Consider the following 14,693-nt stretch of genomic DNA (forward strand, 5'->3'; position numbering starts at 1 on the left):
CAATCCGCAACAAATATTTGATGGCAACAGTTGCTGTGCTATAACCGTAACACCACCACTGATTATCATCATATATTTTACCGCCAAACAGCAATTCTTACTATTGTTGTGTTCCGGCTTGAAGGGGGAATGAGCCAGTGTAACTGCAGGCACAAGGGACATAAAATCTTAGACCCCTAGGTTTGTAGCGTATTGGTGATGGGAGGTTTGGTTAATATTTCTCACATGTGGTGGTGACCATTTACCATCAGGTGGCCCGTTTGCCCCTCCACCTACAAATAGCATAAAATTTTCATCTAAATGATTACACTTTTATCTAATATTCCTTCCGACATATCTAAATTATAATATTACACATACATTTCAAAACTAAACGAAGGATACAAATTTTAGTAAATCACAAATCGAACATTTAGAACGTATCCGTATTTAAGTTGTTATATAAATAAATTCCCGTCTGACATTAAACATCGGTTTCACAATCGTCGTTTACAATTAAACCTAAATTCGTCCGCTTAGTTAAATGCCAATTAATAAATATGCCAGTTCAAAAGACTCCACAATTTGTCGTGTTAAACATAAGATCGTTCATCAAGAAGCGCGCTGTCATAGCGTGTGTGTCTTGACGAGAGATTTATAGGGAGCGTGTTGGATTTAATGATTAATACTTGTTATTGTTTAATGCAGGCGTTGTCAACGGTTTTTTTTTTAGTCTGGTAACACTATACGTTGACATTATGTTGTGTGGAATACTATCTATTTATAGAATCGCAATTTAAATTGGCCCCAAAATATTGTAATTTAATTTGTAATATTTTTTATACGGAGCCACGTCTAATATGTTAGGGTTGAGAACAACTAGTTTAATGTGTCACTTAAATCTAAATCAATTTTAATAATATTGGGGTTGCTATTTCTTGCTATTTTACTCAATTTTGGTAATATTTCTTATGTCGGGACTATCATTATAATATTGAAATCAGCTATTATGTTTTTTAAAGTATCAAATAAGTTCGGTAAAGCTATTATTTCGTATAGTATAACAAGTTCGATTAACCTTCAGTTTATTGTTTGCAATTATTCTTAAGGGTTATCTTAATTTGTCGAAAGAAGAATAATATCTTCTCTTGTTCTATTTAAATTATTTCTTTTGTAACTTTGTTGTTTGTTATTTGTAAAAAATATACCTATATAAGTAATTACCATGACAATATAAATGTCTTACTAACATAACTCGAGTTACGTATTAAAAAAAATCATCACAGGATTGCATTGAAGATTAACTTTATTTTACAACATATAAATTAAATCTAATTTATAAATATTCAAGTCATTATATAATAAATAATAATACTTTATTTTACATGTGTGCATTCGATATACTGGTATAGTTTTCATGTGTGCATGTCAAATCTAACTGCCGTTGTAAGACTTTTGTTTGTACAAGCAAAAAGTTGATTCGTCTAAATCTAGGTCACAAATGTGTCTATTCTTAAACCTAGTTCATTGGCTCTTAGATTGTCTAGGATTCAATTAAATCTCGTTCTAGTCGGAGAGTTATAAGCTGATTGACTTTCAACTTGTTTCAATCTGATGAAATAAACTCATGGATCTGATTGTTTAAGAGGAATTTGATATGGATCGAATATTCTGATAGATTGTTTCATATTTATGCATTTGTTTATTTAACCTGATTAATGACTAATTGAGAAATGTACTCTATTCGGAACGTGAGGTAATTAAAAAGATATTTAAACAAATAAATATTCTAGAAATATTTGGACATTTACAGCGTCAAGGGGACCGTTATAGTAATTTCTCATTTCTGTCCTCAGCGGTTCCCAAAGTGCAGAGACAGCACGTTTCCGAAGAGCCTCGTCGTCGCGAACCTCTGCCGTACACCTTCTGGCAGGAATGGAGCGAGACAGCACCTTCCTTCACCTTCCAGCTGCGTCCGCGTGTGATGCAGGCGAGGGATACTTGCAAGCTGCTCTGCTGTCTGAGCGGCAAGCCCACGCCCACGGTTAAATGGTGAGTTTGGAAATAAACATGATAAACACCCCAACATATGTTTAACTTGAACATTTGTTAACAGTTTTATTTTATTGAGAGTAGGACTTTGTGCAAGATTATCTAAGAAGGTACACCTATTCATAGGTCTTACTAAAGCCAAACTTGAAAACATTTTTATGTCTGTATTTTGGATTGTCAGTTTAGTGAATGTTATTACAGTCACAAACTTTCTCAGGACGTATTTGCACTTTTAGTCCATTTGCTCACTAATGGATCGATTGCAATGGCTATTTTTCGTCTCTGATATTAATATGTCATTCAAACATTAAAAAAGTCCACTCAAACGATGACATAATTTCCAGGTACAAGGATAAGCGCGAATTGTCTAAATACGACTACGCGATGACGCAGTCTGACGGCGTGGTGACCATGGAGATCATTGACTGCCGGCCGGAGGACAGCGGCAAGTACTCGTGCGTCGCCACCAACGTGCACGGAACGGATGAGACCTCTTGCGTCGTCATTGTAGAAGGTTAGTGAGGGTCCGCTGATTTACAATGTTTAGTAATGGTCATTTTGTCATTGTGATCCGATTTATAAACGGTACAGGTGCTATTCCAGAAATGTGGCTTCTACGTATTTGTTGATTCTTTTAAGAGAACTTCGTGAAAACTCGTGATTGATTCCATAAATACTGAAAGTGTCAATATATTTTGATATCTTATCAGTGCATAAGGTAACCCGAAACAAGTGTTAAATATTTAACTTGTAATGATTTTGTTAACTGTACTTTAATTGCTTGTTAGGATGTCTAAATTAATATCCATATAATTGGTAATGACAGCGTAGGGAATAATATGTGAAAGGGTGCATTAGTAACGTTTGATGTCATATTTGACATTAAATTAAACTTATTTAACTAAAAACTTTACTTTTATTATTTTCGACGTCAAAAGTTAATATAATGTTTCATGAGCGTGTAAACTAAACCCGTGACTGAATTCCAGGTGAAGTAGTAAGCGAGGAGCAAGCTACGCTCGCACACAACCTCCTGTACTCGGGCGAAAGACGCTACATCGAGAAACCCCTCAAACCTGCGCCTGCGCCGATAATCACCAAGACTAAGGTAACTTCTGTCAAACGTTAAGGAATATATTTTAAGTAAAACTTTTACAAGAAGCTTGTTTGGTTTTTAGAATTGTAGTAACTTAATCGAGTACATTTTTTTAAAAATATATTGACAGATTATGCATCGTAGGCTTATTTGTCAATATTTTTATTTGTTATAGATAATCCACTTCAATAAAAAAGTTAATTAAAGTCTATATAATCTTCGAGACAATCAAATACACAAAATGTCGGGTGTGTAACATTCTAATAGCATCAATGACGTAATAATTTTTCAAACTGAAGGACGTTTACAATAGACGTTAAGCTTTTAAGCGTTTTCTTGGTTCAATTATTTCATAACATAAAATTAATCATAGGTGACAATCGACCCACCGGCGAAATCATCCGGTCCGCGTCCGAAGTTCTCACCTCAGACCTCAGTCGAGGCTAGCAAGCAGAAGAAATACGGCGCTAAACTGGACTCTGACGCAGCTTCGAGATCCAGGAGCGCGACGAAGGAACTAGTCTGTAAGTCTCATGATTTAATATCGATTCCTGTAAAATTCGAACATTTTAATGTTTGTTTTCATTAGCATTTAAATTATGCTGGACGCGTTTTATTAATATTCATTTCTCTGTATAGTATACATTTAAAACGTCATTCGACAGGTCGTCAGGTGACAGTTCTTTATTTATAATACATAAGAATTTAATGTATTCCAGACCGTATGTAAGGTATCCTATATACTTGTATTTGATTTCCAAAATTTTTTATTAATGTATCTACCTTTACTTTCAGTACCAGCATCAGATTCATCAATGTGCAAGCCTTCCTTCGCCCGCTCATTGCCAGACACCTTCGCCGCTAAAGATGGTGCTCCTCTGCTACTGTCGTGTGCAGTTAGAGGAGACCCTGACCCAAGGGTCGAATGGTTTAAGGATGGCAAACCTTTGCATTCTTCTGAGGTCAGTATATTATATTTTAACAATTAATACATCTCTGTAATTGAATTAGTTTCCGTAAATTATTGCGGTATTCCCATGGTTGATGACATTAGCAATAAAATTATACCAAAGCTTATCAATCTGCCTTCGTCATTGTAAATAAAATAAAACTGTCACCAGGTCGTCGACCTTAAATACAAGAACGGCGTCGCGTCGCTGGTTATTAACGAAGTGTTCCCTGAAGACGTGGGAGTTTACTCCCTGAAGGCGATCAACAGCCAGGGAGAAGTCGAGACCAAGTGTAACGTGACCGTCAGAAGTAAGCATTACATATATCTAAAGGCAAATCTCGCTGTAGTTTTAAAGTGTAATGAAGTTATCTATTTAAATACAACGCCGACAAATTATGTGCTATAGTATGTTTCCAGAAATTTTTAATTTATTTCTCGTGTTAAAGAAATCTTAGTCGTTAGGTTGTCCGCTTTGCTAAAGGTAAATTAAAATTATTTAAAAAAAAACCGTATATAAAATCAATTGCATTAGAGTTGGTGGTAGGGCTTTGTGCAAGCCCGTCTGGGTTGATACCACCCACTCATCAGCTTTTCTACCGCCAAATAACAGTACTCTGTATTGTTCTGTTCCGGTTAGAAGGGTGAGTGAGCCAGTGTAATCATAGGGACATAACATCTTAGTTCCCAAGGTTGGTGGCGCATAGGTGATGTAAGGAATGGTTAATATTTCTTACAGCGCCTTTGTCTATGGGCGGTGGTGACCACTTACCATCAGGTGGCCTATATGCTCGTCCGCCAACCATTATACCGTAATGACATAAAAATAAAAGAGTCCGTCCAATCGTTCGAGGTCGTTTGACTAGTAAACTTCCGAATACTTTCGAGTTTATTATATAAGCAAGATGAAATAGTTCTTCTGTTATTATTGTTTGTGGACTAACGTTCCGTTATTAAAATAACTGTGGTTATTATTTAACTGTGGTGGTGTGGTTTTCACTTCTTTCCTGTGAATGATTAATTTACCTATTTTTATAATTGAACTTATTACAAATCGTGTAAGATTCGATATGGCATGTGAGCTAACGGGCGTTGTGTCGCGCAGCGGACGGGCCGGCGGCGGGCGCGCCCAAGGACCGGCCGCCGCGCATCGTGGACCACGCGCGCTCGCAGAACGTGCACGACGGGGAGCCCGTCACGCTGGCCTGCAGGTAGCCCAGCAGCTCAGCAGCTCAGCTGAGATGGATTTGCATTTATGGGTTTTGGTTTGAGAGAGGTTTTGCCCATGTGTGTTGGCGGAAGATACATAACATCTTAGAACACGATGTTAACATCGCATTGATATTTTAAAAAAAAGATTTGTATTTCTAACGGTGCAAGTGTGTATGGGCGATGGTGGGCACACTGTCAGGCGGTCCATTTGCACATTTACATCGCAGAACAAAACATATTTTTTGGGTTTAAAATCATTTTTAAATGTCATTTTTGACATGACAACATTTTAAAACTATTCAAAGGCATTTTACCCCTGTTCTCGTCACATATATTTATACTAAATGATATGGACAGAATCGCGGGCGCAGAGCGCTTCGACGTGGTCTGGCTGCACAACAACAAGGAGATCAAGCCTTCCAAGGACTTCCAGTACTCGTGCGAAGCGAACATCCACAAGCTGCAAATCGCTGAGATATTCCCCGAGGATGCCGGTACAATATATTTTATTTCCATGCATTTAAAAGAAACCTTCGTAGCTTATTTATATTCATTAATATACAACAAACTGTTTACTTGTACTTACTAGGCTATTTGACCGGTTTTTAAAATGCATTTTATATTATTTAGTAGATGTTAAGAACCCAGTAAAAGTTGTTTTTTTTTAATTCTAGTACATATTTTCTGAAAAATACCAAAATAAAAATTCCATATTTAAATAGCGCGCGAAAACTTTGACAATATGGCGCTGCAATGGGGTCGGTGACGTCACTCACCTGTACTGTAATCTGTGGCACATATAATCCACGTAAAGTAGGCAAACGAGGTTAATAAGCAAGTGACGTCATCATAAACCCGACCAATCGGGAGCGTTTTGTGTCACGTGACAAACGTTTAAAAAAATGCATTTTTATTTATGGATTTTTGAATAAATTAATTATTATTTTTAAATGAATAATACATACTGGTTACAATAATTGACACTTTATTTTTCGTATTGTCAAATAGCCTATTCTAGAATACGGCTTTTCTGATTGATCTGATCTGATATGACATAAATATATAGATATAATTGATCTAGTTGGAGGACTGGACTGCTTAGTAATCGGTGCATATGTTCAGGTGTATACACGTGCGAGGCGTTCAACGACGCCGGCGAGTCGTTCTCGTCGTGCACGCTCGTCGTGTCGGTGTCGGGAGAGACGCCCGCCACGCCGCAGTACCGCGACTTCCCCGCCTCCACCACCGTCACTAGTGGAGAACCCGCCGTGTTCAGCGCGGAGCTGGATAAGGTAATAACATTGTTATCAATTGCTATCTGTGTGCGTATAGCTTGATGAGTAAGCCAGTGTAACTACATGCACACGGGATATAACATCTTAATTCCCAAGGATAGTGGCGCATTGGCGATCTAAGTATTGGTTGAAATTCTATGAGCGGTGGTGGCCGTATCCTTATCCGTAACCTATATCGTATATATTTTTTAAACACGTGCACCTTAACCCATGAATTGCGGGTTCAAACCCAGACCAAGACCAAGTACTACTAAATTTTCATGTGCTTAAATTGTGCAGGAAAACATCATAAAGAAACCTACACGTGTCTTATTTCAATGAAATTCTTCCGCATAACTATTCACCACTAGCGTTGAAATAAGCTCCAAACTTCTTCTCAAACGGAGAGGAAACCTTAACCCAGTAGTGGGACTAATACAAGTTGTTACTTTATTTTTATAATAATGAATGCATTACGTTCGTAGCCACCACTCCAACTCCAATGGCTGAAGGACGGGAAACCGATCGACGAGACATCGAACCGATACAAGTTCACAATGGAGGGCACGTCGCGGTACCGCCTCGAGATCGTGAAGTGCAACCCCGACGACGGCGGCCAGTACCAGGCGCGCGCCGTCGGCTCCAAGGGGGACTCGCTCGCCGCCTTCTACCTGAACGTAGTCGATAACTAGAGGGGAACACGAGAAATCTCATTTCATGGACTGACAGATATATTAACTCGGGACCCAAGATGTAACCTTGCGGTACCCCGAATGATTTTTTTTTTTACCAATTTTGCGAACATTATTAATGGAAAACGATTTTTATACGATTCGGAGTCTTAGTGTAAAGGAGTTTTTTTTACATAAATGATTATTTATTAATTTATTAAGTATTGTTTAAGTGTTACACCCTATTGAAAGCTTACGAGAAGCTCGGAGTATCGGTCCTCGGGCGTTCTCTAGTCACCGTTTAAAGTTTAAATGTTCTAATAATCTATTCAGTTGTTATGGTTATTTATTTTCTACACCTAACATATTTATTGCAGCTTCCGGATATTAAAGCTTGGAATTAATGAATGTTGCTTAGATTGGGGTCCGGTACAAACGTTGGTGACCATTCCCCGGGTATCCTGTCCGCCACCACAGACTACCTCCGGAACGGTCGTCCGCGAGCCGACCATGATCATTAATATTATTTTTTATATAAATTTAACTGTATTATTTAATTGTAAATAATTTATATCATGTGACCGCGTAATTTATGAATAAATATGTATATTAAAAATATAATCACATTGTTTTTTTTTCGTTCAGTTTTACTTTTAGACAAATCTTAAATCCATTTTCCGTTATTCAAGTAGTTTTTTTTTATGTATTGGTTGGCGGATGAGCCATACCATCATCATCATCACATACCATCAGGTGGCCCATATGGGCCACTTGATGGTAAGTGTTAACACCGCCCATAGACAAAGGCGCTGTTAGAAATAATAACCATTCCTTACATCACCTATGCGCCACCAACCTTGGGAACTAAGATGTTATGTCCCTTGTGCCTGTGATTACACTGGCTCACTCACTCTTCTAACCGGAACACAACAATACAGTGTACTGTTATTTGGCAGTAGAATATCTGATGGGTGGGTGGTACCTACCCAGACGGGCTTGCACAAAGCCCTACCACCAAGTAAATTCTGCAGCACTTACATATTGTTAACTTCTATTTAATGCACAATTATTAATTTATGTTTTATTATTATTTCTCAATGGTAGTGCAGTAGGGTGGGGGGCAGAATTTATCCCCAAATATATGTTAAAATACTTTTACAAATGATACATATGTACATATTATAGTCTAAGAGCCAGTGTTCGCAGAGTTACAGTATAGTAGCAAACCTCATATTAATTCCAGGTATACTGTTTCACCTGCCGTTGGTGAAATTGAGGTTCAATATTCCCATCGAGGGTTCCTTTGAGAATTTACTTTCAAAACGTCATCGCAGTGTTTTAATATCTTAAAATATATAGAAAAATTTAATGGCAGACACTTATTCCGGTTTACCTAACCTTTAATAACCTTTAATAAAGTATATTGTTTTAAGCATATGGCGTGTTCATTATCTGATTTAAATTTCGTGAAATTTATTATTATTAAATAAATTTAAAAACTTAAATTAAATTGGAGTTCATTTCAATGTTACAGTTCAAAAATAAGTAGGTTTTACAATTAACATAAATTTTTCGTAATCTGGATCTTGTGTCGTTGAATCTAAATAGTTCAATTGAGTTCAACGATATCTTTAAAATAACTTACTTTTAATTAAAAGTTAACCCAAATTATATTTCCTATAAACGAGTAATTATTTATTTTGTTAAATATCAATTTAAATAAACTCCCCGAACTTCCATGATCGTCTTTTAAGACGTGAATCTTCATTACAATCGATACATACATTATATGTTACTTATTCTTACATAGATGACAAAGCAAAGACACCGCGGTGTTTGGTTTTACTTAGCACAAGGAAAAGTGTTGTAATAATTAATAATGAGGGATGAGGAACATATTGTGAGGAAGGTCTTGAGCATGAACGTGGAGGGATATAGAGGAAGGGGACGACCAATGAAAAAATGGATGGATTGTGTGAAAGATGATATGGCTGGAAATAATGTTACTTGTGAGATGACGTCCGACAGAGAAGTATGGAAGACATGCTGCTCCGACCCCAAATAAATTGGGATAAGGGCAGAAGGATGATGATGATTTAGAAATATCTATACTTCTATACTAATATTATAAATGCAAAAGTAACTCTGTCTGTCTGTTGCTCTTTCACAAACTTCAGGACCGAATTTGATAAAATTTTGGTACGAAGCAAGCTTTAAGCCCAAGTATGAACTACTTTTTATACCTAACACTTGAAGATCAACCTCTAAAATGCGAGCGAAGTCGCGGTCGACAAATGGTAATCTTTTTCTTATGATATAGGTAGGCGGATGGGCCAATGGGCCACCACAAGGTAAATGGTAATCGCCATCCAGAGGCAATGGCCCTATTATATAACCAATTCCTTACATCGCCAATGCCCCACCAATCTCATGAACTAAGATGTTTGGCGTACTGAGTACTATTTGGCGGTAGAATATCTATTGAGTGGTGATACCTTTTTATGATAGGTTCTAATTAGGTAGAAGTAAATAATTAATAAGAATGTACTGGAGTCATAAAATATCTGTACATATGTATATAATAAAAAACAACTCAAAAAAGGCGGTGAAGTCCGTGGTGAAAGAAATTAAAAAAAAAAACAAATTCGTATCAGCCATTTTATACACCAAATAACTATTCAAATACACGATACGATCTAAGTTATACGAAATATATATCATTGTGTATTTAACATTTTTAGTCGGACCTTATGTAAAAAGCAAGGACTCCTTGTACAAAAGGTCTCCTCAAAGGTTTACTTAATCTAGTTGGAAGTTGAAAAGAATAAACACATGCCTCTTTAAAAATTATAATGCATCCACTACAACTACAGTGCGTAGTTTTACTTTAAATGAACACAATTGGAATGTCCGAATTTTAAGGCACGTGACACTTTAGTATGTCGATAAACCAACTCCCACCAGTGATATCGATATAACGCACCTATATAATACGCCTCTCTATTTTGCTTAACGACTACGTCAAGCCACGTGCGTTAAGGTCCAAATCTGTCCGCCTACGTACTTCATTTCCATCGAGTCTCCTCTTCCGTAGGAAGTTAATATTATCTCTGGGAATTACTTTATACTATTGATATTATATTATATATTAAATTGAATGAATGAATTAAATATACTTTATTGTACACTACAAACAACACGAAACACACAGAAAAAAAAAGTAAAACAAAATTAGTAAAATAAAAAAACGTAAAAATAAATGTTGATTACGAGTGTTGTACAATGGGCGGACTTATGGCTAATTAGCCATCTCTTCCAGACAACCCAAATTAAATTCTATGTAATTTCGTATTAATATCACCTGCCACTGGTTGCAAATCTATTTGTCTATTTCAAATGTAATTAATAAAGTAAAAAAAAAAATTTAATATATCAAAACTTTTGCGCCAGTGTACGTTGTATTTTTCAAATAATTATTACATATTATATTATAACAGACAGGTATAGTGACGCATCAATGTGTGTGACTACCGTGACATTAGCACAAAATCCATTACATTCTCAATACCAACCTTGGGACCTAAGGTTTTATGTAACGCGCAAGGGATCCCATAGCCGGCAGCGCTTTAAAAGTATACGGAATATTACAGAACGAATGTTTAAGGGAGAGATGGTGATTTACCAACAGAAGCCCAGTTAACTGCGTTCTTATTAATTCTTGTCCATAACACACTTACAAATATTATGTATGTTACGGATTTTTAAGTCGCTTGTTAGTCAAGACGACGGCAAATAAAATGTGTTTAATCTTACGGTCGATAGATGGCGTTGCACTTATATTGAAACGCTATAATTTGACTGAAAATTTAATGTTATATTAAATGTTCGCGCTATTGGGCTAATGTCTAGAACCGTGTGGCAGTTTTTCATCTGTTATATGCAGGTTTCCTCACGGAATGAAATGAGAACGAAATGAATTATAAACACAAATTAAGCACATGAAATCAGTGGCGCTTGGCTGGGTTTGAATGTAGGCTTCGTTTTCGATCCAAGTGCCACTGAAGTATTTCGGTTGCAGCGTGTATTATTTTAATTGATAATAATTAGTAGAAAATGACTTTAATAATATTAAAACTCCTTTCTGAAATCCTTATATAAAAATTAGCCAAATGCGAGTATAATAACGGACACAGAATTCCATATCCTTTACACGTTTAAAATGCCTAGTCATTCAAATTCTAAATATATATCCTTTACGAGGCATCAAAAAGATCTGCACCCGTAACCTAAGTATTTAAGTACCTAACCTAAGGCACATACGAAACGATTTGTTTCCTCGTTTCTTAACCGCACCGCTAAGATCTGGAATACCCTTCCGACCTACATATATGGGTGGTCAATACAATATGGGTGAATAAGCATCTTCTAGGTAAGCGCGCTCCACCTTAGGCTGTATCATCTTTCCATCAGGTGTGATAACAGTCCAGCGCTTTAAATTAAAAAAAACCTATTGAAATACGACGTAATCTCACCGTTTCCTTTGAATACAGAAACCAGTAAAGCATCATATTTGAGTTATTATACAAAAATATTTGATACTTAATTACAACCAGTAATAAACCGTGAGAAACAATCAATTACAAACATAATATAAAAGCGGTACAATTACAAGATTATTCCGATCGGAGACGAGCAACGCCGCGGGGCAGCATTAACAATATCAAGCACTCCACATGGACGTGACTTAGCAGTAAGTCCGCATTCAAACACTTATTTTAAAATATGAAATCCTCAAGAAACGAGTTACATCTTTTATTATTTATTTTTTCAAATCGACGCCGAGTGAAATGACGCGGCGGATTGGATCGTGTTATTTACAAGCTGACGCTCCCGGCTTCTCTTGTAATAGCTGAATCATTTTGAAACGTATGATAAAACGGAAATGTGGACCTAAGTTTAAGTTTTTGCAAACCCGTCTAGGATCTCTCGCAAGCGGACTCAAGGCGCCCTTAAAGCGACAGAGTTGGTACCGCTAGTTGTTTAGTGGGTAAAGAAAAAAAGGGCTACCCAGAATATGATCGTTATTCTACCACCAAATTGTATGACTGTGACGGTTTGAAGGGCGATTCAATTTAAGTATAGGTAAAATTCTGACAATGAATATAACAACTCTCTGTGTGATCCTGAGATTCTACCGTCTAATGTCAATAAAACTATTGCACCGGCACAGCAATACAAAGGTATATTGGGAATTAGGCAACATTATGACATTTTGTAATCTTTTCCAGTAGCAGCAACTACCAACCATATTTTGGTAAGTAACCACCAATCTATCTTTTTTTTGCTTTTAGGCAGTGATAGCCGAATTAAGCTTCGGCCATCGGTGGCCATTCACGAAGGTAACTGGCCTGATTATACATCGTCGTAAATTCCCTTCTTAGATCGACCCTTTTCTGATTCCTCCTTCTGGAACATACCCTTAAAAAAAGACTACGGACGTCCACGCCAATGTCTTATGGAGTACTGTCGAACTGTTCGCAGGGATTGATATTGTCCGAATTTACAAACCAGTACGATTTACTCCTCCCACGAGTAAACCTGGTACAAACCCTATACTAAACCGGGCCCAGTACAGAGCTAGCTTTGACGAACGAGGCAAGTCCAAGTATACTAAACTAATTTGAACAATTAACAGCACTAATTATGTGACGATTGTCATTTGTCTATTTCTTTCTTATATTGGAGATCATAAACAATTTAGAAAATGAACAAAAACCGCTTATTTTATTGCTGATTATTCTGAAGACTGGGTGTCTAATTTATCGAACTGATGCTAGTCTTTACTTTGACTATCAATAAAAAAATTCTGATGCTTCAATGTGCACACATTCGTCAGAATTTTGATCGACATAGGGAAGACATAAGGAAGTTGAAATAAATCAAAGAATTAATCAGAATACATTCAATCTTGTTAGACATATAACATATCAATTTAAACATCTCTAATCATAGTGTAACTGCGGACGTGATACCAACTGTTCCGTATATAATTATGAAGCTTTTACTGTTGCTGTACTAGTATACATATATATACTCTCTGACCCGACAGACATCCAGTCTTACCTATGAATATTCAATTCGAACTGGAAATAAATAAAAAAGTGACTAAAATTGTGTGAACTGCTAATAACTAAATGAACTAAGTATTTACAGGTAAATTTTCTGAAAATTTCCTACGAGTTTTTCTTTCCGTCAGAAACTTCTACGCAGTATTAGAAAAAAAAATGTAATGACATCTCATAGAGATTTACTTTTATATGTATAGGTACTTGATATTTTATTTATGTCTGGGTCAAAAGTTACAAGTTTGTTTGATGTGATACATCTAACAAACTTCGGGGTACAGACTCGTATGCCGCGACGGCAGACTCCATGACCTACTCATAAGCCGTCAAACCTTATCTGCTACTACTATCTGTTCAAAAGTCATACATTTTTTATAATGTTTTTATGGTGACAATTATTGAAGAAAATGGAATCAATGTAACGTTTATTTCACGTGTATCCACGCCTTAATTGTGTATCTTTGGTACGTTTGATATATATTTCGTTGCTATACATAATAATAATAATATAAAGATACCGAATATTACATCGCTTACAACAGTTCCTGCACTGATTGTCTTAAGCAGGACCGAATTTGGATGTCTAGATTTAATTTGTAATATAATTTATTTAGTCTTTGATTCTTAACTCGTCGGCACCTCTATTGTGGCCCTTCTCTTGTGGAGGCTCCAGGATAGTACCCCGGTTGCTCTCCTCTAAATCGGGCCCATGTCACGGGCCAAAGTCCATGTAAAATATGAACAAATAATAACTCTTGGAATTGAATCTTTGGAAATATTTTATAGATACATAAATATCATAAGTGATTGACTTCTGCTAATACGATTAAAGTGATCTCTGTTCATTGGTCACATCTAGCTGTTACAAGGATTTAATAAATAAAAAAAAAGATTAAAAGTTTGACATTTATATATTCGTTCCTAATACCTATTCGGAAATGAACGTGGGAAAGGATTTCGCTTGCAATATTTGTTATGTACCCAAAGGTAAGGTTCCATAACATAGGGTTCATCTCATATTGAGTAGAATGATTACTTATTACATCAAACTTTTCTTTTTTTTTCAGAAAAAACGCTCTTACGCGTCCCCTTCATATGAAGTCGGTGCCAAGAATGCCTGGTGCGCTCCGGAATACCCACAGAAAATCATCGATACCCAATACATATCTTAGGGGGGCACCACAGGATCGTTTGTGTGTACTACCGTGACGCCCCGAAGTCATTCCACCAAGCTGCAAAAATGCGGTTTTGGTAGTACTCATGGCAGATTTTCATTTGACACATGTAGCATGAGTCGAAGTGACGTCATGATGTTTCCTACACGTGTTAAAAACA

General features: G+C 36.6%; 1 protein-coding gene across 24 annotated transcripts in view; it reads left to right on the top strand.

The window, feature by feature from the left end:
• Positions 1-7,285, top strand: part of LOC125073727 (twitchin) — a 101,277-nt gene extending 93,992 nt beyond the window's left edge. For all 24 annotated transcript variants that reach the window (XM_047684717.1, XM_047684724.1, XM_047684721.1 and 21 more), the window contains 10 exons: positions 1,836-2,031; positions 2,376-2,545; positions 3,021-3,139; positions 3,501-3,651; positions 3,923-4,089; positions 4,249-4,387; positions 5,182-5,287; positions 5,646-5,782; positions 6,411-6,580; positions 7,048-7,285. In XM_047684717.1, coding sequence (XP_047540673.1) covers positions 1,836-2,031; positions 2,376-2,545; positions 3,021-3,139; positions 3,501-3,651; positions 3,923-4,089; positions 4,249-4,387; positions 5,182-5,287; positions 5,646-5,782; positions 6,411-6,580; positions 7,048-7,254 — 1,562 coding nt within the window. In that variant the 3' untranslated portion in view covers positions 7,255-7,285. The remainder of the gene's footprint in view (positions 1-1,835; positions 2,032-2,375; positions 2,546-3,020; positions 3,140-3,500; positions 3,652-3,922; positions 4,090-4,248; positions 4,388-5,181; positions 5,288-5,645; positions 5,783-6,410; positions 6,581-7,047) is intronic.
• The last annotated feature ends 7,408 nt before the right edge of the window (positions 7,286-14,693 follow it).

The sequence above is a fragment of the Vanessa atalanta genome, chromosome 25 (assembly GCF_905147765.1).
Source record: "Vanessa atalanta chromosome 25, ilVanAtal1.2, whole genome shotgun sequence".
In the NCBI taxonomy this organism is placed as follows: domain Eukaryota; kingdom Metazoa; phylum Arthropoda; class Insecta; order Lepidoptera; family Nymphalidae; genus Vanessa; species Vanessa atalanta.